At 50.4% G+C, this 22,933-nt stretch overlaps 1 protein-coding gene across 7 annotated transcripts in view; it reads left to right on the plus strand.

Annotated features, from left to right (window-relative positions):
- The first annotated feature begins 1,475 nt into the window (after positions 1-1,475).
- Positions 1,476-22,933, plus strand: part of BMP1 (bone morphogenetic protein 1) — an 84,757-nt gene continuing 63,299 nt past the window's right edge. For 4 of the 7 annotated variants that reach the window (XM_073325410.1, XM_073325411.1, XM_073325414.1 and 1 more), the window contains exons 1-2: positions 1,948-2,032; positions 14,278-14,605. In XM_073325410.1, the coding sequence (XP_073181511.1) occupies positions 14,398-14,605 (208 nt within the window). In that variant the 5' untranslated portion in view covers positions 1,948-2,032; positions 14,278-14,397. Of the gene's footprint in view, positions 2,033-14,277; positions 14,606-22,933 lie in introns of all 7 variants that reach the window. The other 3 variants (XM_073325416.1, XM_073325412.1, XM_073325413.1) reach the window with 3 other exon arrangements.

Below are 22,933 nucleotides of genomic sequence, written 5' to 3' on the forward strand. Positions count from 1 at the left end.
CAGTGGGCAGAGTCCATCCCTCTGCATCAGTCCTGTGGGGAGAAGCATGTTGCACAGGTACTAGGGTGACCAGGTGTCCCGATTTTATAGGGACAGTCCTGATTTCTGGGCCTTTTTCTTATATAGGCTCCTATTGCTCGCCACCCCTGTCCTGATTTTTCACACTTGCTGTCCGGTCACCCTAACAGGTACAGGCCTTGTGCCAGGACAAGCTGGTGGGTTCTCGTGGGGCCAAGTGTCTATACCTCACACGCATGCAAGTGAAACCCCTGCCGCAGCTGGCACGGCTTAGCCTGGGCCGCTCCAGCAGAGAGGTCCAGGAGCAAGTGGGCTGAGGAGAACTCTGTGGCTGAGTGCAGTGGTGGGGCCCAGTGTGTGCATAGGGGACGCTTGCCCCCGCTCTGTGGTAGCTCCAGGGATAGAGGGCATCCTGCTCCAGGGCTGTCAGGCCAGCACATCTCACCAGCATGAAATTTGCCTTGGGAGAAGGGCTGCTAGAAAACTGAGCGGGGCCAAATTTGCAAAAAGGTGCAGCCCCCAGCAGCTGTGACTGCTCCTGGCCGAGGGTTCACACTGTCCAAATCGGACTCTTACAAACTCTCCAGCCCTAGTCCAGACCAGACCCCCGAGTGACACAGATTCATGGGGCAGAGACTGTGCTTCCCATGCTCAGTGCACATACTGAAATGAGCGCAAGCCAGCTGAGGGACTTCCTAGGGAGGGATGGCTAGATTCCTAGATGGAGACCTCACAGGGGCACTGCACGCCTCCCTGTATTTCCCCGGGCACTGGAGAAGCATGCTGTCCCCTTCCCAGCCTGGCTCTGTGGCCATTTACCCCTGTGACAAGTGAGTTGAGACTCCAGTCCACCAGCAGCTCTTTGCATGAAGCCAGAGGCAGGGGGAGAATCCCTTGTGATGCTCCGATCCTGGGAATGGCTGGAGCTAGGGTTTTGGTTCAGGCCTGTCCGTGGAGACCCCAAGGGAAACCCCAATGTGAATGCTAACAGGAAGCCCTTACCAAAAGCAATCAACAGACTGCTAAGGAGGCTGCTTATTTCCCAGTTTCCTTCTCAGCAAGCAGCTGCTTTGGGGTCTATCCCATGGCCCTCAAGCCCTGCCTCTCACAGACCAGCCCTGGGATCCCAGCAGGGGATGACTCTCCCAGTCCTTCTCCCTCCCCGGTAAACATCCCAAGGGCCGGAGCAGAGAGGGGGCAGCGTTTCCTAGCCCTCCGGATCTCTCCTCACGCAGCTGGGAGCCCTGCAGCCGGCGGCTGCCCTTTTCTCTGGGCTTAGCTGCAAGGAGCAGCATCCAAAGCGGTGGGCGAGGGGACTGGACCATGGCGGCCCCCCCCAGGACCCTGCAGCTCAGAGATCAGGTCTGAAACCCCCCGCTGCCGCCCTATAGAAACCTGCCACACGAAGGGGGCCCCGCAGCAGCTCCCTGCAGACCCGGCTCTCGGGGACCAGCCGGTGCCCACAGCGGGGCGGGGTATGACGGCCCCACGCCGCGCCACGGGATGCCGGGCATGGCCAGCCCCGGGCAGGCGGGTACCCCAGCGGCGGGGGTTGCCCGGGGGCCCCAAGGACGGCGTTCCGTGGCCGGTGAGCGGCGATGCAAGAGCATCTCTGGGAGCCGCTTCTCCCCCACCCCGGGCTGGCCCCGTTCCCAGCCGGGCTGCGAGCAAACTCTGCAGGCTGGAGGGGCTGAGCTCCCGGCCTGAACCCGCCCCCGCCAGCTCTCATTTCCCTAAAAAAAAAAAAAAAAAAAAAAGACAGAGAGCGAGGGGGGAAACCCTCCCATCTCCTTCCACTTCTCTCCTTCCCCCTCCTTCCCGCTCCGCTTCTCCCTTCGGTCCCGAGGCGCGTCTGCCCGGGACTCGCCAGCCAGCATGTCCGGCGTCAGGGCGTGCTGGCTGCTCCTTTCCTTCGTGGTGCTGGGGCCAGCCCTGGACTTTCCCGACTACACCTATGAGCTGGAGGACGAGGAAGACACGGAGCCCATTGACTATAAGGATCCTTGCAAAGCTGGTAGGGCCAAAGGGCTCCCCCTATTCCCCCCCCCCCAACCTCCGGTGCAAATGCGCCCCTTGATGGGCGGGTGCGGGGAGCAGCGAGGCCACTGGAGGACAGGGGCTGGGTGAGCCTGGGTCATGCAGACTCTGCCTGGCTGGCAGGGCAGCTGCAGACAAAAGAAAGGGGCCGGTGTGTGTGTGTGTGTGTTTAAGGGACACTTTCAAAGTTGCTGCTCCTGCAGCCGGGGCTGGGAGGGAGCTGAGCCAGGGCAGAGACAGCCTCGGGCAGGGAAAAGCTCCGAGGCTGGAGACTTGAGTTTTCTGGGTTGTTTTGCCCCCTTTTGTGCTGCAGGAAATGAAACTTTGCTTCTCCCCCCCCCGGGAGTTTTTCCTCCCCCGGGGAGTTTTGGGTTTCTTTGTGGGGAGGGCTGGGGGGGAGTTAAGTATACCTCATGCAAGGGAGAGGGGGAAGGAAGTTGCCACGAGGTTACGCTGTGGTGTGGGGGGGATCCATCCATCCATCTGCTTATACTTCGGACGTGGAGGAGGCTGGAGGGAGAGGGGGGGCTCTCCCGCTTCCCCAGGAGGAGCTGTCAAAGCAGGCGGACTCCTCCAGCCCGGATCAGCCCCCAAGTCCCCGGCACAGCTGGCCCACTAGCAGCTCAGGCTTTGTGGCTACGAGCTCTCTGAAAGTCTCCTCTCGTTCACACCGGTTTCACTCCTGTCTCAGTCCGGTGTGAAGGGTGGGATCCCGCTCCAGAACCCAGTGGGGCAGGATCGGGCCGTAAGCAAGAGGAGGATCGGGACCCAAAGACTTTGCAAAAACTTTTTGTTCTTTCCTTATCCCAGCTGTATACGCCGCTGCGAAACAGCAGCGGAAAAGCCTGGCGGTGATAAACCTGGGGGTTGGATTACAATTGATAAAGAGGGATTTTGGCTGGGAGGAGTGTTATCTCAGTTAGTGATTGTGACATGTTATTTCATCAGCGCCTTGGGTGCTGAGACTTGGGCTGGGAGTGAGGAGACTTGGCTCTGTTCTTGGCTCTGCCACCAGCCTGCTGCCTGTCCTTGGGCATGTCACCTCATTGCTTGGTGCCTCCCTTTCCCCAAAGGTAAAATGGAGATAATGAGGACTGTCTTTTGTAAAGTGCTTTGAGATCTGCTGAGGAAAAGAGCCCTGTAAAGCCTAAGTAGTAATATATCACTGTTTATTATTATTCCAGTCATTATTATTAATCAATCTAGCATGATGCTTTACCAACCAACAGTGAGGGAGTTTAAAATTTAAAGCTGCAATGGGATCCTTAGGGGTCCTGGGGTCCCCTGGGGCTGATTGGATTGTGGGAGTGGGGCCTGAATTTGTGTGTGGGCCACTGTGACCATACAAAGCACCGCCTAAGTGCAGTTATTATTGTATTAGAATGATGTTTATCATCTTCCTTGAGCAAGCCAGGCCAGGAGATGGCTAAGGGGTTGGTATTTAAATTACAGCAGCACCTACAGGCAGGGCTTTGGAGCTGTGCTCCGGCTCCGCTCCAGCTCCAGGCAAAAACCTGCAGCTCCACTGCTCTGCAGCTGCTCCGCGCTCCAGCTCCGGGCTCCGCTCCAAAGCCCTGCCTACAGGCCCCAGCTGAGATCAGGGCTCCATTGTGCCAGGTGCTGTATTGAATGAGAGATGCTCCCTGCCCTCAAAGAGCCTGCAATTGAAATAGACAAGAGTGATGAAGGGTGGGAGGGGAAACTAAGGCCCAGAGAGCAGACATGAGTTGCCCAGGGTCACACAGTAGGTCAGGTGTTGCAGAGCTTAACCTTGTGCTCTGGACACAGGAACCAGTTGTCCCTTTAAATCTGCTCTGTTCAGCCTCCACTTTGTCACCGTGTGTGTGTGTGTGTGTGTGTAGGAGAGGGGGCTTTAATTGTTGATTAAATTAATAGAGGTTGGTAGGGACAAGAGGTAGGTCAAGAGGCGTTCTTTCTGATTGTGCTTGTTGGTCCATTGTGTGTGAGAGACACGCAGAGCGGCGTGCCGGAGCCCTGCCCCCCACCTTTATTGGATCCATATGTGACTAAGTCAGTTATTGCCATTTGTATGGTGGCTGCGTCCGGAGGCCCCAGTCTGAATCAGGCTCCATTAGACACTGCACAAACACAGGCCCTATCCCGAAGAGTTCTTTATCCCTCGATTAGCTTCAGGTGCAACTGGGAATCGGGGGGGTTGGATGGGAGCTTGCCCATTGCTTCTTACAGGACAGGGAAGCCGTTCCTCTGCTAAGATTGGCCTGGCCAACTACATATCCCACAAGGCTCTGGGAGCGTGTGTGTTTGTGTGGTGTTTTTTGGTTTTTTTTTTTCAAGGCACCAGCTGCAGTAAGTTTCCTAGGACTTTAAGAGCAGCCGGAAACAGCTGACTCCTTGGCACTTGGAATTATTCCGTGGCTCCCTTAAATTCCACATGGAGAAGGAGCAGTAGGAATAACCAAGAATGAGATTTGGTTTTCACTGCACAGTTCCTGCCACGGGTATCCTGAGGCCACCCGCCCACCAGGGATAACTCCCTGTGGCTCACAGCCTCCGTAATGTTCCCCTTGCCATCTCTCTCCGCTGCAGAGCTTCCCCCAGCCCTACCCCAGGGTGGTACTGGCCCAGACCCTGCTGTAGTGTGCCAATAGGCGTTTTCCTGAGAAATGCAGCCAGGCTTGGGGGCCTGCCAGCTTTGGCATCAAAGCTCCCACATCACAGCTGTGCCCGCTCCCTAGAAGGAAACAGTGGCCCTGGTCCTGCAGTCCGGTCTCCTTACCTCCTGTCAAAATAAACCTCCCTGGCTCTGATTCAAAGCCATGGCAGCGGCGGCTGCCTTAGCAGCCCAGTATCAGGGGGTAACCGTGTTAGTCTGTATCCACAAAAACAACGAGGAGTCCGGTGGCACCTTAAAGACTAACCGATTTATTTGGGCATAAGCTTTTGTGGATAAAAAAAACCCACTTCTTCAGATGCCTGGAGTGAAAATTACAGATACAGGCATAAATATACTGGCACCTGAAGAGATGGGAGTTACCATACAAGTGGAGAACCAGTGCTGACAAGGCCCGTTCAGTCAGTTAGCAGTCCAGACTCCACAGCGCTGAGGGGCCCCTTGGTAGTTTGCCAGGAGCAGTAGCTGCATCAGAGCCTGTGTGTGCTGTGGGTTCTGTCCTAAGCACTTGGATCCCCTGCAGCTCTCAGACTAACACCCCCTCGATTTCAACCCAGGGGGCTGGCAACTGTCGGAGAGGAGCCCTTCGCTGTAGCATTCACTCACCTGTTTGGACCAGGAGAACCATGTCCATCTATTCTGTTTTACTGTGTATAGGTTCTCATACCGCCCTCATCATTGTCCTATATGAAGTACTTCCAGCCGTGCATTAAGCGACATGACTGACAACCTCACACGTGGGTTGTTCCCTCCCCAGGGCAGTGTGCAGTGTCTTGTTTGTGCAGTGAGGTGTCTTGTTTTAGAAGGGCTTTATTTAATTTTTGTATATCTCTGTCCACAGTGCTCTGTACAATTGCTGTATTAATAGGGGGGCTTGCCCATGGGATTAGCAAGTCCTGTGGGGGGGCCCATCTGTTGCCACTGAGTCAATCTTTTGTGACAGAGTCAGTTTATAAAGCAACTAAATATCGCTTTATTTCCTTTTGTACACCGTGGGCTAGAGGAATAAGCAGGAGATTAGCAGGCAGAACTCCTTGGGTTCTCTTTCCAAGTCTGGGATGGAAGTGTGAATTTGTGGCTGGAATAAGTGGGGGGGACTGGCAGTCAGGACTCTTGGGTGCTATCCCTGGGAGGGAAGTGTGGTCTAATGGCTAGAGCATAGAGGTCTGGATTCTGCTCCCAGTTCTGCTACTGACTTGCTGTGCAGCTGTGGGCAAACCCCTTTGCCGCTATATGCCTCAGTTTCCCCATCTGTGAAATTGGGATGTTGATACTGACTGACCTTTACTGGTTTATTATGAACAAGGCTGAGTTAACATTTGCACTGAGCTTTGAACACACAACGCCCTTTTAAGTGCTAACCAAACACGTACAGCTAGTGTTTGTGCTTGCTTTGTCCTTGGAAGATTAATGTACCGTTGTTGAGCTCTTCAGCAATGAAAACAAACTCCTGGGTGTCTCCTGACCCGTTAGAGATGGACAGCAGCTGTGGGTTTGGCCCTGTGTGAGTCACTAGTTCCTATTAGCCGGATGTGCTACTGTTGTAACTCTGCCTCTGTAATGTGATGTCGTTGGGGATGAAGCTGGAAAACATGGATCCAGATTTTGGACCTCCCCCTTCCCAGAGTCAGGGCTGATTTGAATCTTCCCATTCTGAAGTGTCGTGGTATTCTGTTCCAGGAGTTTAGTCTGGACCCTTTGCTGGTCAAAATGCCCTTCCAATATGAAAGGGTGTGATGACATTTCATGGGCCCTGATTTCTGGATCTCTGAGCATCCAGGATAGCAAAGGGTGTGGTATACTGGATCACCAGGAATAAGATTGGGGTTATCCCCCAAATAACTGGGATAGTTAGCGAACTCCACCATCTGCCTATGTAAGAACTCCCCAGATCATACCTTGGGTATCTCTACCATACACACCTGGTTGCAGGGGAGCAGGGCTTGACCTAAATTCCAGTTTCCATGTTGAGTCAACTGAAGTCACTTGTTACAGTTGTATTTGTCATCATGATGCACAAACCTATTCCAACTGTTGTCATTTATTCATCCAGGGTGAAGTGCGTCCGCTGAGCAGAAGCCAGCGTGAGGCTTTTGTTTGGAGATTTAAAGCGGTGCATAGGCCTTGTGAATTTCACACCATGACATTTGGATTTTGTTTGTTAGTGCAGGGGCGTGGCTCATTTCACACTGCAGCAGTCCTCTGACTAGACAGGGATGGTCTTGGTCTTGGACTTACTCGTGCCTCAGTGTGGGTTGGGGCGAGGGGGAAGACCTTGTGAAGTCTCTTCCAACCCTACATTGCTATGATTCTATAATAAACTGAACAGGGGAGAAGTCAGCTCTCATCCTGCAGCTTTGGGAGGGCATGGTGGTGGCAGTGTGGTGAATAATAGGTAAGGTTTAGTTGCATGCTGAATTTTAATCCTGGGGAGAGCTGGCAGGATTTCCCATGGCAAAGCACAAGGCTGCGTGCTTGGCTCAGCTGCACCTCCCATCTGCCCTTCTGTACACGCTGCCAGCAGCTTGGGAAATCCTCCTGCTGTTGATTCATGCCAGCGGGTCATGTCAACAGGGACGCAGGACTTCCCAAGGCTTATCAACCAGCACTGCTGCTGTGCAGGAACAGGGAGTACCTGCAGTGCACTTGGACAGGAAGGATGCTTCAGCCTGCTAGAGACGGAATGGGACAGAGACTCCCTGCAGATTTCTCTCTCCTCTCTGGTAGAGGAAGGAAAGGAGAGAACAAAGCAAAGCATCCACAGGCAGCACAAGCAGAAGGGGAGAGATTGGCAAGACAAACTAGATTGGAAAGATTTGAAGGGGCTTTAATTTGTGGGTGAAAGAACTGTTTGAATGGAAGAAGAAAGGACCAGTTATCTCCAGGGGTTGATCTGCCTGAGGAGTGCATTTCTTACCTGCTTTGGTCTTTAAGGCAGCACCTAGAATCATACTGGGCATTGCTTGGGAGGAGAGAATGCCCCCTCCTGGTCTATCAGCAGCCCTGTGTGCTTCCTGGAGGTTCCCAGTCCAAGCAGTGGCCCTTTGAAGATGTGATATGATCACAGCTTGAGACAGGGCTGCAGCGCCTCCCTGACTAGTGAGCGAGTGGATTGAGAGGCCTTGGACAGCACTGACTCATTATGAGGTCTCCTGGGGTCAGCCACACGCAAACAGTTTCCGGCCGGGAGAGGAGGACCTGAGAGCCAGCAGCGTCATAGGCTGGAAGAAGGAGGCACTTGGGGAAGAAAAGAAAATGTCCTCTTTCCCCAAACCTGGGCTGGTGCACTAGAGAGACTGACAGTAACTCTGGCATGTGTCCTTCCCCACAGAGAGGAAATCCCTGCTTCCCCCTGGGCCTCATAGCTCCATTTCCCAGTGGCTTCAGATTTCCAAGCCAGGGCTACCTGGGGTCTGATAGTTCCTGCACCGTTGAGAGCGGATGCTGCTGGGGACATTGCCTCAATGGCTGGGATCTAGCAGGTCCTAAAGATGAGAAGCATCTGTAATAACTATCGGAACCTAGTTATTGAGCGAGACTGTATAACTACTGTATTCAGATAGTGGAATGCTTATTATACATGGGTATTGTGTTAATTCAGTGGGGCTGCAGGCGAAAGAAGACACTAGCTTCCAGATAAGAACAACCCAGCACACAGTTGAAAGACAGTGGGGAAAGCTGTTAGCTTGGAAGATCCTACAGCCTGTCTCCAAGGAAGTTGCAAGGTTTATTTTGCCAGTGGTGGGAGGTAACACATCAAAGGACTATAGGCAGTTAAAAAAGGACTTGATCCCTGGGAAGGGGTTGATCAAAAGATAGAGCAGGATTTAAAGGCACACTCTTTGAAGCAGGCAGGGAAAACTGCCTGGTTTAGTTGAGAGAACAGAGTATACCACCCAGACTCTAGAGGTCTTGAAGTGTCTGTAGGAAGTTTAGATCTGGATGTGGATGTGGAAGGTGGACAGACACCTGGTAAATTAGACATGCGTAAATAAACAATATGTTGCTTTAAGAAGGCTGTTTGGTCACTGCCGACCAGAGGAACAGAACAGAGGGCATTGAACATAAGTCAAGCCTGATGAGGCAATCACAATTAGTATCTGGGGCTGCAGTCCAGGGTCCAATCTGAGGGTGAGAGAATTGTGTGATTCCACCCAAAGAGAGGTGACAGCCCGAGGCCTGAGAGGGGATGCTCTTGGAGAGGCCAGAAGGGGTCCAAGGTGCAGTTAGCTTGGTAACTGTGACACAACAGTCCTGCGAGGCAGGCAATTGCTCTTCTCCCCATTTCACAGATCGGGGGAACAGAGGCATCAAGAGACTCAGGCCTGGTCAACATTTAAAAGTTTTGCTGGCATAGAATCATAGAACTGGAAGGGATCTCAAGATGTCATCTAGTCCAGTCCCCTGCACTCGTGGCAGGACTAATTATCTAGACCATTCCTGACAGGTGTTTGTCTAACCTGCTCTTAAAAATCCCCAATGATGGAGATTCCACAACCTCCTAGGCAACTTATTCCGGTGCTTAACCATCCTGACTGTTTGGAAGTTTTTCCGAATGTTCAACCAAAACCTCCCTTGCTGCAATTTAAGCCGATTGCTTCTTGTCCTATCCTCAGAGGTTAAGAAAAACAATTTTTCTTCCTCCTCCTTGTAACAACCTTTTACGTACTTGAAAACTGTTATCATGTCCCCTCTCAGTCGTCTCTTCTCCAGACTAAACAAACCCGGTTTTTTCAATCTTCCCTCATAGGTCATGTTTTCTAGACCTTTAGTCATTTTTGTTGCTCTTCTCTGGACTCTCTCCAATTTGTCCACATCCTTCCTGAAATGTGGCGCCCAGAACTGGACACAATACTCCAGCTGAGGCCTAATCAGTGCTGAGTAGAGCGGAAGAACTACTTCTCGTCTCTTGCTTACAACACTCCTGCCAATACATCCCAGAAGGATGTTTGCTTTTTTTGCAACCGCGTTACACTGTTGACTCATATGTAGCTTGTGGTCCACTATGACCCCCAAATCTTTTTCCGCAGTACTCCTTCCCAGACAGTCATTTCCCATTTTGTACAGGTGCAACTGATTGTTCCTTCCTAAGTGGAGTATTTTGCATTTGTCCTTATTGAATTTCATCCTATTTACTTCTGACCATTTCTCCAGTTTATCCAGATCATTTTGAATTTTAATCCTATCCTACAAAGCACTTGCAACCTCTCCCAGTTTGGCATTGTCCGCAAACTTTATAAGTGTACTCTCTATGCCATTATCTAAATAATTGCTGAAGGTATTGAACAGAACCAGACCCAGAACTGATCCCTGCGGGACTGCACTCGTTATGCCCTTCCAGCATGACTGTGAACCACAGATAACTACTCTCTGGGAACAGTTTTCTAACCAGTTTTGCACCCACCTTATAGTAGCTCCATCTAGGATACATCTCCCTAGTTTGTTTATGAGAAGGTCATGCGGGACGGTATCAAAAGCCTTACTAAAATCAAGATATACCACGTCTACCATTTCCCCCCTATCCACAAGGCTTGTGACTCTGTCAAAGAAAGCTGTCAGGTTGGTTTGATAAGATCTGTTTTTGATAAATCCATGCTGACTGTTACTTGTCACCTTATTATCTTCTAGATGTTTGCAAATTGATTGCTTAATTATTTGCTCCATTATCTTTTGGGGCACAGAAGTTAAGCTGACTGGTCTGTAATTCCCTGGGTTGTCCTTATTTTCCTTTTTATAGATGGGCACTATAAGTGCCCTTTCCCAGTCTTCTGGAATCTCTCCTGTCTTCCATGACTTCTCAAAGATAATCGCTAATGGCTCAGATATCTCCTCCGGCAGCTCCTTGAGTATTCTAGGAGTATTTCATCAGGCCCTGCTGACTTGAAGACTTCTAATTTGTCCAAGTAATTTTTAACTTGTTCTTTCTCTTTTAGCCTCTTCTGATCCTACCTCATTTTCACTGGTGTTCACTACGTTAGACGTCCAATCACCACCAACCTTCTTGGTGAAAACCAAAACAAAGAAGTCATTAAGCACCTCTGCCATTTCCCCATTTTCTGATGTTATTTTTTCCCCCTCATTGAGTAACGGGCCTACCTTGTCCTTGGTCTTCCTCTTGCTTCTAATGTATTTGTAGAATGTTTTCTTGTTACCTTTTATGTCTCTAGCTAGTTTGATCTCGTTTTGTGCCTTGGCCTTTCTAATTTTGTCCCTACATATTTGTGTTATTTGTTTATATTCATCCTTTGTAATTTGACCTAGTTTCCACTTTTTGTAGGACTCTTTTTTTGATTTTTAGATCATTGAAGATCTCCTGGTTAAGCCAGGGTGGTTTCTTGCCATACTTCCTATCTTAGCTACGCTGGACAGGTGTGTGATGCGGTATGATCCCTGATCAGCAAAGCTGTGCTGGCAAATGGTTCCTTAGTGGTTAGAGCAGAGGACTTGGAAGTCAGGACTCCTGGGTTCTTTTTCCAGGTTTGGAGGGAGTGTTGTCTCATAATTAGAGCACCGGGGGGAGGAGTGGGTTGGAAGTCAGGACTCCTGTGTTCTTTTCCAGCTTTGCAATAAGAGGAGGATGGCTTGAGAGACATGACTTGCAGGTTGTATTCTTGTCTTTGCCAATGACTGGCTGTGTGACATTGGACAGGCCACTCCACCTCTCTGTGCCTCAATTTCCCCATCTGCACAATGGGAGTTAGTCAGTGTTATCAACCCCACAGTCATGCAGCAAAGCCAGGAACTGATCCCAGCAGTCCTTGCTCCCAGTCCTGGCCATGAACCACAAACACTGTTCTTCCTCCTGAAAAACCTGCTCTCACCTCTGAAGATCCTGTTTCCATGCAGATGACCTTGATCATGAAGAACTGGGGAAGGATTAAAAAAAATCTGGTACCCCCGCTGAATAGATTCCAAATATTTTTCATTCCAGCAGCTCTTCTTTCAGCAAGTGACTAGCTCTGCTGGCTCCAGTTCTGTCTTCATAGTCAACTTGAATTTGCAGATTGAATCCAAACTCGAGAAGGAGGGAGAAAGAGAGAGAGAGAGAGAGAGAGTGTGTGTGTGGTCCCCCTGGTGTCCCTTTGCAGTTTTCTTCGATTAATAAATATCCTTCCTTTTCCGCTTGCTTCCAGAGAGGCTTTGACGTGAGTTGGGCTTGCTTCCTTGCCCTGCTTCCTCAACTGGCAGCTGGGAAGCATCTAGTCTGTTCAGAATAATGGAGTAGGAGCAGTAGGAAGATGAGTCCCACCCCATAAGGAGAGTTCCCCTCCCTCTCTCCTTTGGGGTGACCAGACCATCTCCTGTTTGTGACCCATCTCTGAGCATGTGTTAGCTGGAAACCATTTATGCTATGCAGGAGGTCAGACTAGATGCTTACAATGGTCCCTCCTGGCCTAAGAATCCAGAGAGCTCAGCTGAGCTCCTTTCATTGTTGAGTGGGCTCTGATTAAGCTGAGAGGTACCCAAATCAGAAGCATTATTCCACCTGCCCCACCCCAAGCTTTGTGGGATCCAGATGTCATGGGTGTGCTAACCTCAGAGATTTACAAAACAAGACCCAAAGCCACCCGGGCATTATCCCATCCCTAAGACACCTCCTAAACAGCCTCCCCATTCCACAGTCTCCGCAGCTTCCCCCACGAACATGGCTAACTTCTCTACCCAACCCCAAAGTAGCCTGCGGGTGAATCGGGCTAACTGCACTGACGTCCTGTACTGACGTCAGTGAGCCCAACTGCCCCAGTGTCTCCTGCCTTGGGCAGCTGTTCACCTGCAATAGCCAGGGCTACAGTGGCAGGATGAAGGAGGCAAGGGGAGAAATGAAGGCAGAGAATAGAGCTGTGCAAGCCTTGAGTCCTGGACAAGAGAAGTTGTGGACAATGGGGGGAGAGGGCAAAAATGCTGAGCTTGCTACAAAAAGGAGAGAGAAGGGGCAGGGGACAGTGTGCTAGACTGGGACTCAGGAGGCCTGGGTTCAAGTCCCAGTTCTGTGTGACCTTGGGTAAGTCACTGTCCTGCACCTCAGTTCCCCCATCTGTAAAAAAGGGAAGAATAATACTTCCTGTCCTCTACCTTTATCTGTCTTGTCTATTTAGTGTCTAGACTCCTCAGCACAGACAAAGGGTAGGAGTGGAAACTGAGGCCCACAGAGAGGAAGAGACTTTCTGAAGGTCACACAACAGGTCTCACATTTCCCCATCTGCTTTCCCAACAATCCATCCCACTTGCCTAATGCCCTGGTATAAAAAGGCCCTTTCCTCCTTATCCCTTTCTGGATTCCTCTGTTCCCCATATCTGAACCACCAACACTCCCATTTTCTGTTCCCAAGGATGCTGGCTCCCTCCCTTTTCTGATTCCCTCCACAAACAGTTAAAGAACATGAGAGGCCATCCTGGGTCAGACCAATGATCCATCTAGTCTAGGGTCCTGTCTTCTCACCTGGTCAATACCAGGTGCTTCAGAGGGAAAGAAAAGAACAGGGAAATTATCAAGCGATCCATCTCCTATTGTTCAGTCCCAGCAGCTGGCAGTTAGAGGCACCCAGAGCGTGGGGTTGCATCCCTGACCATTTTTGCTAATACCCATTGATGGATCTATTCTCCATGAACTCATCTAGTTCTTTTTATAACTCACTTATATGTGAGTTCTCTGTGTCTTGCTCTCTCCTGTCCATGCACCATCTGCTGTTTCCATCCTATGTGTGCCTTGGCGCATAACGTTCTCCTCGCGCTCCCCCTTGGCCAGTAAGCCTGGGATGCGCTCTGCCTTTGCGCTCAGTTCGCACAGATACATCCCATGGTACCGACAGCCCTGGCGGCTGGTCGGGCTGTGATTAGCAGGGATTCGGAGCTCGCCAAGTCTGTAATTACACACTCGCCATGTGAGCCAAGAGGGAGGGAGGCAGAGTGGTTAAGGTGATGAGCAGCTGGAGATCCACTCGGAAGTAGGGGCCTAGCAACAGACATTTAGCAGAGCTTGAGGAATACAGTGAGGGGCTCGCTGCAGGAACGGAAAGCACACTAACTCCAGGCCCAGGGGCAGGGATACAAGGGTGCACTGAGGAGGATGCACCCTGAAGAAGGAACCCTCAAGTTCTTCATGCTACTGCCCAGTCCCAGCTCCATCCCAGAATCCCCCAGAGCCTTTGCCCAGCCCCTGCACCATATTCCCTGTTCCCCAGAATCCCCCAGGGCTCCCACCCTTCCCCAGCACCGTATCCTGTTACCTCAATGCCCAAACACTGAGGTTAGCCTGGTCTCAGCACAGAAGGGATTTTTTTCTCGACCTCAGTTAAATCAAGTCCTCTAACTGACACAGTTGTACCAACTGTTCACTCACTGCTAGCAGACGCCAGTAAACTATAGTGAGATCTATACCTGGCTCGGATTGGGCACATGCCAGGAGAGGGTCCCTGGGTTCTCTCCCCAGCTCTGATACTGGCTCACTCCCTGGCCAGCCACTTCCCTGCCCAGTGCCTCGATTTCCCCCTCTGTTAAAACAGCATCCGTGATAATGACCTGCTCCACAGCACGCGTTGTGAAGCTGAATTTCTTTTTGTGTTTGACAGACGTGCGTCTGGGTCAGAAGGAAGATGCTATGGGAAAGCAAATATCCCTAGCCAGTGTTCACAGGCTGTTTGCTCCCCATCCCTGGCTGGTAGTGAGGGGCACTGCCAGGGGGCTGCAGAATGGTGCATCTGGGAGGAATCTCGCAGAGGGCCTCCCTTGCTTTCCTGGTTTGTGTCTCCATCCCTCCTTGCTGTTCTCGGAATCTCTTTGCACAGCCGAGGCTGCTGCCAGGCAAACATCCCGGAGCCTGCCTGTTCAAACACAGCAGCAATCAGGAGGTGCGCTGCAGGCCCAGCAGAGGAACAGAAGCTTCACCAGCGGTGCCAGGTAACCGTCCACTTCGCCCCAAGGAATCTCTGATGCTGCTGCTAGGCAGGAGACTTTTGAGGGAGGAATTCATTCTCCCCCCCTCCCCCCCAACAAATGAGTGAGCTCAAGTTGCAGGACTCTGGTCAGGACTGTGGACGGGTTAGTGCAGAGGGTCACTCCCTCTGCAGCACACGCACTGGGATATATCCCCACTCCGATATGTGCTCATAGGACTCCCTGCACGGTGCCTGGGCTCCATGGCTGGTCTAACATGAATGCCGTGCCTGGCTCTGGCCAAGCTTAGGAAATGCTAAGCATTGTGGAATGACTGCCTGCCTCTGAGCTGAGTGATTGCCCAAGGCCAGATAAACACTCCGACCCCGTGAGGATAAACACAGGAAGGATATGGGGCAGGGATGGGCTGTTGGCCCTGTCCAGATGCAATGGGGACACGTTACTGACCATTCAAGCTAGCGTGTGCTCTCTGCACTCTCCTCTCAGCTAGGGTGACCAGATGTCCCGATAAAATCGAGACTGTCCTGATTTTTAGTTCTTTGTCCCGCGTCCTGACCGATGCACGGTCGGGACGCCATTTGTCCCGATATTGCGGCTTTGGCTGATCCGGCGGGTTTTGGTTTTTTTTGCTTCCCCCATGTGTCCCAATATTTTGTCAGGTTCATCTGGTTACCCTAGTCTTATCTGACAGGGTACACAGCAAGGCTACATAGTACTGTGGGTTCATGGGGTTGTGGCCCCATCCATGTAGGCACAAGCAGGATGCGCTTTCTCGGTTACACTGCAGGGGTGCTGTTTGCATGACTTCCATCTAAACTGGTGTTCCTGATCCACCCTGGTCCATTAAAGAAGAGCCAATCTGGGGGATTGGGTGGGCTCAGGCGATTAGAAAGGGGATAAGTGGAGCCTTTTGGCTGCAGATCACAGGTTCCTGTCCAGCCTAGGAATGATGGGAAGGTGATCGGGGGTGCGGGGGTCTGTGTGAAAGAGCTGGACTGAGCCCTCTGCATTGAAATGAACTTAAGTTCCACAGAGCAAATGAATGAGAACGGTCATCGACCTGGCAGAGAGGAAGGATGGCCCAGTGGTTAGAGTGCAAGCCTGGATCTTTGGGTTCAATTCTTTGCCCCATCACAGACCTTCTGTGTGACTTTGGGTAAGGCCCTTAGGTTTCCCAGCTGTGGTGGAGGTATAAATAGCACTGCTCTGCCTCACTACTCCTGGGATGATGGGGGCCACGCAAGTCCCTAAGGATAAAGAGCAATAGTAAGGATTGAGTGGAGCATGAGGCCTGACCCTCCCTCCCTCCCCCCCCCCCCCCCCAGGTAGTGCAGGATTGAGCTCCTTCCCGCAGCCCTGCCATCCTCCGCTGTGTCATGGAGCTCCAGTATTTCAGGGGGAGAACCTGGAACTGGCTGAATTCCACTCTTTGCAGCTTGGTGTCTCTGTGTGCTGGGAGCGTAGCATGTTCTGTGTGCAGCAGCCAGGCTGGCGTGAGCTAGCGAGGGGGAGGGGGAGCATTCCTGACATATTTAACAACTTTGGGGTGGAAGTAGGATGCTCAGCTATTGAAGCTGAGGCTGTATTATTTGCCAGATCAGCACTTGTCCGGGATCCACATTTTTAAACTAGGGTGACCAGATAGCAAGTGTGAAAAATCGGGACGGAGGTGGGGGGTAATAGGAGCCTATGTAAGAAAAAGCTCCAAAAATCAGGGCTGTCCCTACAAAATCGGGACATCTGGTCACCCTATTTTAAACAGATCTCCTCCTTCCACTGAGCTGCGTTCCTGTTCTGGGTAAACCCACAATCCCTTCCAGTGGTGCAGGAAAGCAGGTCAGGGTCTTGTCTTCCTTGGGACTCCACATTAAGTCTATTCCAGGAGGGCACAGGAATCCAGTGTGAGATTTGGAAAAGATCTTTCAGATCCCATTCAGTCCACCCCCAGAGATTTTGGAATATGAGACTTCCCACACTGGATCAGCTCCATAGTCCAACTAGTCCTGTCTCCAGCAGTGACCAACTCCAGATGCTTCAGAGTAAGGTGCAAGAAGCCACACGGTTATCAGTGGTGACGCAATCTGCCCCACCCCATGTCAGCCGAAGCTTTCTTGCAGGAGTTTTCCTTACTCTTTGTTTTCTAGAGTTGTTTCAGGACTTGTTTGAAACCCCCTCATGTAGTGTGTCTGTCGAGAAGCTATGTTGGCAGGAGAGCGTCTCCCACCTACATAGTGCGGTCTGGCCGCACTTTAAGTTGATGTAACTTGCGTTGCTCGGGGGGGTGTTGTTTTCGCACCTCTAACCAATGTAAGTTACATTAACTTTTGTGGTAAGGTAGGCCAGCCCTCTGTCCATTGGTGCTGCAGGGCTGGGTCTTTTAGCTCAGGCAGTAGAGGCTTGTGAACATAAAGCCAGAGGGCCCAGGTTCAATCCCTGATACCAACAGCTCACCCAGAGTCATGGTGTTACACTGGCAGTTGATCAGAGGTAGCTTTTCCTCTGGCTAAGACTTTCTAGAGCATAAAACTGTCTCCTCGCCATTCCCTGGGAATCTCTTTGGTGGTATATGCCCAGCTGTGTTTATTATCCCACAGATGTCTGGATAGTTAAAGTCTCTCCTGTGTGGCTTCCTGCAGTTTTAAGTACCAGGAGAGTTGGCCTGGGCCTTCTGTTTGCTTTCTCTCTCTCTCTCTCACACTCTCTCTCTCTCTCTCTCTCCTAGCTTTGGTCATCTGTGGAAAATGCCCATTGTGGTTTCTTTGTTTTTCTTCCCCTTTATCCTTGTCTGGAGTGTTTAAGGCCAGAATGGACGATTGTGATCACCTAGTCCGGGGTGGGCAAGCTTTTTGGCCCAAGGGCCACATCTGGGTATGGAAATTATATGGCGGGCCATGAATGCTCACAAAAGTGGGGGTTGGGGTGTGTGGGGGGGTGAGGGCTCCAGCTGGGGGTGCGGGCTCTGTGGTGGGGCTGGAGATGAGGAGTTGGGGGTGCAGGAGGGTGCTCCAGACTGGGACTGAGGGTTTCGGAGGGCGGGAGGGGGATCAGGGCTGGGGCAGGGGGTTGGGGCACGGGAGGGGGGCAGGGTGCAGGCTCCGGGTGGCACCTACCTCAAGCAGCTCCCAAAAGCAGTGGCATGTCCCCCATCTGGCTCCTACGTGGAGGCGCAGCCAGGAGGCTGTGAGCACTGCTCTGTCCGCAGGTGCCTCCCTGCAGCTCCCATTGACCGCGGTTCCTGGATGTGGAGCCCCCTGGCTGCCCCTACGCATAGAAGCCGGAGACGGGACATGCCGCTGCTTCTGGGAGCCTCACGGAGTGGAGCAAGCCCCGGACCCCGCTCCCCAGCGGGAGGTCGAGGGCCAGATTAAAACATCTGGAGGGCCAGATGTGGCCCCCGGGCTGTAGTTTGCCCACCGGTGATCTAGTCTGACCTCATGTATAGCATGGGCAAGAGAATGCCCCCTAAGTTGTTCTTGCATCTTATGACCATGTTTTGATTCTGTCACCCCCTTCTCATTCTTAAATTGCAGCTCACTGGTATTGAAAATACATTTGGAATGGGGCTGTCAATTAATCAGTTAACTCAAGCGATTAACTCAAAACAAATGAACTAAATTAAAAAAATGAATCACGATTAATCACAGTATTTAATCGCACTGCTAAACAATAATAGAATGCCAATTTAAATGAATTTTGGATGTTTTTCTATGTTTTCAAATATGTTTATTTCAATTACAACACAGAACACAAAGTGTACAGTGCTCACTTTATTATTATTATTTTATTCCAAATATTTGCACTGTAACAAAGATAAAAGGAACAGTATTTTTCAATTCTCTTCATACAAGTACTGTAGTGCAATCTCTTTATCATGGAAGTGCAATTTACAAATGGAGAATTTTTTTGTTTGTTTCATAACTGCATTCAAAAACAAAACAACGTAAAACTTTTGAGCCTACAAGTCCACGCAGTCCTAATTCTTGTTCAGCCAATGGCTAAGACAAAGAAGTTTGTTTACATTTACGGGAGATAATGCTGTCCGCTACTTATTTGCAGTGCCCCCTGAAAGTGAGAACAGGCGTTCACGTGGCACTGTGTAGTGGATGTTGCAAGGTATTTATGTGCCAGATATGCAAAATATTTGTATGCCCCTTCATGCTTCGACTTGTAGATTGCACTATCTTTTATCTTTTTTTACAGTGCAAATATTTTTAATTAAAAAATAATAATATAAAGTGAGCACTCTACACTTTGTATTCTGCGTTGTAATTAAAATCAATATATTTGCAAATGTAGAAAAACATCCAAAATGTTTATAGTAAATTTAAATTGGTATTAAATTTATTGTGATTAATCGTGATTACTTTTTTTTTTTGACACCCTAATTTGGAATAGGGGCCATATTCTCTTGGGGCGTCTACCCAGACAGAGTGTGTTACAAATGGATAAGCTCTCAAAATAGTAAGTGGGACTGAAGTGGTGCAAAGGACTTAATCCGGGGTTGCACAGACGTTCAATTTACCCAGATTGAGTTGAGATGTGATCTTCTTCTTTTTATCTGCATGACCCTCCTTTGCCACTATCATTCCCCCAGTCCATGTTTGCTCTTGCTTGCTCACAAGAACGCTGTTCACCTTTTGTGTGCGTGACCCCACTCACGGCCCCATTGCTCCTTCCCATTCTCCTGCTGTTCCGCCAGCCTAGCCAGTGTGGATGTGGGGTCTAACTTGTCCTGAAGTGACTGCTGCAAATGATTTGGGAAAGAATATTCTTTTGACAGAGCAGTGCAATTTTATCATACCCTGCAGGATATTTCCAGCTTTGAGGAGCTACTGGAAGGCTACCGAGCTCCCAGACTCTTTGGTTTGCCAAAACAAGCCATCTGGGGTTGCTGGAGATCTTTTAACATGGTGTGTTGCTGAGGTAGGGAGTGGGGGATTAGAAAGGGTGACCAAGAGAGGGAATGGGCTTTCTGTTTGTTAAAGGAGCATGCCTCTTGCAGTTCAGGGACTGGCTTGTGTCATAATAAGAGCCTTGTTTGTACAAAGCTCAGCCCTGGGATTACATCAGCGTTCCAAGAAGCAAAAAAGAGAGAGACACAACGTCAAATAGTTGAGTATTAAGTTATCTTCCAGCCGTTGGAAAAATATGGTCAACTAAGTTCTTTTGCTCCAGTGAGAATTCCCAGGACTTCTGACACAGCAGCACCTCAGTGTGACCCATTCACAATAATGCTGATACTTAGCAGCTCTCTAGTACCTTCTCCATGAGGAGCTCATGCACATGGCCCATGCGCCACTCAAATCTCACCTGAGTTTAAGTACAAAGACCTTGTGCTTCAGTTTGAGTAGGGCTTAATGAGGGCATGGACTTTGGGCTGGCGCTCTGCCCAGAGAAGAATTGTACCCTAGGCCTTTCAGAAATAGGAACTGATTTAATTCATTCCAGGGGGGGAGTGTAGGTCAGTATTATCCCAGAATTGCTGATGGGGAATCTGAGGCACAGTGGGGTTAAAGACAAAATATTCAAAAGTAGCCACTACTTTGGGTGTATGTTAGGTGCCTAACCTGAGATATGTGGGTCTGATTTTCAGAGACTAAGCATATGCGACAGCGAACAAGATAACAGACTCTTTTTTGTGTTTGTGATTTCATTATGAATTAAGGAACAATGTGCAACTCATTGGATTCTGCATGGCCACTCCCAATTGTTTGGTTACTTTGTTTTCAGCTTGTAAAAATGAGCCCATCCAATGCTCTGAGTCCATTTCCAGCTATTCTTAAAAAAAACAAACCCTATCTGTCTATCATTTACGGTAGAACTGCAGAGTGACAAATACCCCGGGAATGGAGGTTGTTAGTAACTCTGAAATGTTCATAACTCTGAACAAAACGTTCTAGTTCTTTCAAAAGTTTACTACTGAACATTGGCTGAATACAGCTTTGAAACTTCACTATGCAGAAGAAAAATGTTGCTTTCCTTTTTTTTTTTTTAATAGTTTACGTTTCGCACAGTACTATTTGCTTTTTTTTGTTGTTGTTTTGGTTTTTTGTCTCTACTGCTGCCTGATTGCGTACTTCCGGTTCCAAATGGGGTGTGTGGTTCTCTGGTCAGTTCGTAACTGGTGTTTGTAACTCCGAGGTTCTGCTGTAGTTGAGTTAGGGTAGCGCCTGCAGGCCCCAGTCAGGGACCAGGGCTTCATCGTGCTTCGTACTGTACAGGTGAACAATAAAAAGGTCCTGCTCCAAATAGCTCACCCTCAGAGTTATCTCTCAGTTGGGTTTCTGTACGACCCATCACCATGATCTCTCTACCCCCAGATAGAAGGCCTGATTGTCAGAGGTACTGAGCCCCCACAATTCCAATTGAAGTCAATGGGAGGTCTGGATGTCAGGCCTATAGTATCAATCTCTGTCCTCTCTAGGTTATTGTATTACTGTCAGCAATTATTAGGTCTAATGTAAGGTCCACCTGGAACCCCTAGATTCCCACACCCGCCTCCCCTCCTACCCTAGCAATAGCCTGGGAGAGCAAGCCAGCCCAGAAGTCGATTCGCCATTTTGGCTTTGACAAGCGAGTAGAGGAATCAAATTGCAGAGTCCCTTCACTGGGGATGCCCGGCATCCTGTCCCCGAGGTGATCAGAGCATTAACTCCCGTGCTGCGAAGGGGGGCGCTCAGCTGCCATGGTGCAGCATGGGGAGAGGGGCTCTCAGTTAATCAGGATGAAAGCACCTTGTGCCGATCACTCCTTTGGAAGCAGGGCGTGCTTGCGAAGCAGCTAGAGAGCACATTGCTGCGCTGTTAGGAATTGCTAGAGGAACAGCTAGAGAGCACATTGCTTCAGCTTTGCAGCCCCCTTCTTTTTCACAATTTCTTTCCTTCTCCTCCTCCTCCTCCCCCACTCAGCTACTGTCGATGGGAACTAGGTTGAAGGGATAGTACAGGAAAAACCCATCAGCACCAAGCAACCGCCCTTGAACCTGCACCTGCGCAAGATTGCTGTGTTCTCTCCCTCCTCTGGCTCCAGCCCAGGCCTGATCTGCTGAGCTGTTATTTTGTCTACCCGTGTGTGTTCTGCCCACCATGCACTCGCTTGGGTCGAACCCGGTCTCACCCCGATAAGGCCCTGTTTCTGAAGAAGACAAAACAGCCACAGGCAGAGCCAAATGGAGATAAACCTGGACTGAGGTGCCCGGCTTCCTTGTGAATGAAGTGGAGCACTGACGTGAGAGCAGGGCTTGGTCCTCAGTCCCTTGACCAAAATATCCCCCTTCCCACTGGTTTGCATGGTGCTGTGTATCTGTCTGCTGCTCTCCTCCCCAGAGGTGGCTGCATTGCCACAGGCTGCATGTATAGCATTTGTGTGAAGCAATTTGGGACCTGTGAAAGCCAAAGGAAAATACCCCTGGTATTCCCAATGCAGATTGCATCCTGCGGTGGCGAGTACCTTTAGGGAGCACATTAATAATGGCTGTGACTGGGATGCTCCAGACACGTACCTGAGCCAGGATTGACTGCCCTACAGCTCCTAGCTTTCCTCATGCCCTTGCGGCTATTGCTAAGTGCTTTGGTGTCCGTGTCTCTCCCTGACCTTGCCTGAGGCCTCTGTGTCTGAGTTTTCCCCAGCAAGCCAGCTCCTACTCCCTGCTCAGTTCAGTGCGCAGACCCCTAAGGCTGCTTGCTCAGCAGTTTTCTGATGCCCAGTGACACCCAACCCCAGCTTCCCCAGGTACAGACAGGCCACTGCACAGCTCCGGGACGAAACCCCAGGTGGTGAGGCTGAGCTGTCTGTCCCTCTGCCCCAGTAACCCTCCCACTCCTCCCCTTCCCCGGCATCTCTCCCCTTTGCAGCGCTGGAATTTACAGTAACAGAAGTCAGTCGGAAAGTTAAGCAAGGGATTTTTCTAAGCTCTGTGTGGACTAGCACAGCTGGCAGCCCCGAGGGAAGCCGCACTAATACACATCCCCACCCTTACAGAAAATCTTTACTCCTTTCACAGAGGCTCATCCCCTCTCTGAAGGGTCTTTGCACCAACCTGTAGAACTGAGTAGAGAATTGCATCCCTGCTATAGAGGGCAATGGGATGGGTCAAAGCCTCGGCCTTTGTTACATTCCATGGACTAGATCCTTAGGTCATGGTCTCCTTGACCTCTGTGGAGCGACGCTTTTTATACCAGCTGAAGATCTCGCCCGATAGGTCATTGTAATAATAGAACCCTGTTGCTTTCATCTCTGTTAAATTCTACAGGACTTTTCCCCGTGGAAAAGGTACAAAGGACATAATGGGTTATGCCAAGCCCCAGCCTTCTGGCTTATTGCTCTGAGACC

This window comes from Lepidochelys kempii, chromosome 26, assembly GCF_965140265.1.
Source record: "Lepidochelys kempii isolate rLepKem1 chromosome 26, rLepKem1.hap2, whole genome shotgun sequence".
NCBI lineage: Eukaryota > Metazoa > Chordata > Testudines > Cheloniidae > Lepidochelys > Lepidochelys kempii.